General features: G+C 57.9%; 1 protein-coding gene across 1 annotated transcript in view; it reads right to left on the minus strand.

Moving 5' to 3' along the window:
* LOC104410993 (poly(rC)-binding protein 2-like) overlaps positions 1–318 on the minus strand; it is a gene marked incomplete at its 3' end in the record, with an annotated part of 4,141 nt that overhangs the window by 1,403 nt on the left and 2,420 nt on the right. Inside the window, 1 exon segment of the mRNA XM_010021314.1 lies at positions 258–318. This exon segment is cut by the window's right edge and continues 11 nt beyond it. Coding sequence (XP_010019616.1) covers positions 258–318 — 61 coding nt within the window.

Below are 318 nucleotides of genomic sequence, written 5' to 3' on the forward strand. Positions count from 1 at the left end.
CCTGGAAGCGCGATCCCTCCCTCCAACAACTAGGAAGACACTGGGGAGAGGGAGCAACCAAAAGTCATGGGAAGGGGGGAGCGGGAATCCAGTGCTGGGAAGGGGAGGGTCTGCCCCAGGCTCAATTTCACCAGCACTAAAAATACAAAGAGCTCCCAAGAAGTCAAGTGATTCCAAGCCAGGGCAGGGGCTGGTGCATGGATTTGTCCCTGGGGGCACCCGGAGCTCTGGAATTCTTTGTGTTGGGCAACACACACCTCTCGGATCTCCTTGATCTTGCAGCCTCCCTTGCCAATGAGGGACCCGCACTGGCTGGCG

This window comes from Nestor notabilis, unplaced genomic scaffold (genome assembly GCF_000696875.1).
Source record: "Nestor notabilis isolate BGI_N333 unplaced genomic scaffold, ASM69687v1 scaffold23030, whole genome shotgun sequence".
Classification (NCBI taxonomy): Eukaryota; Metazoa; Chordata; class Aves; order Psittaciformes; family Psittacidae; genus Nestor; species Nestor notabilis.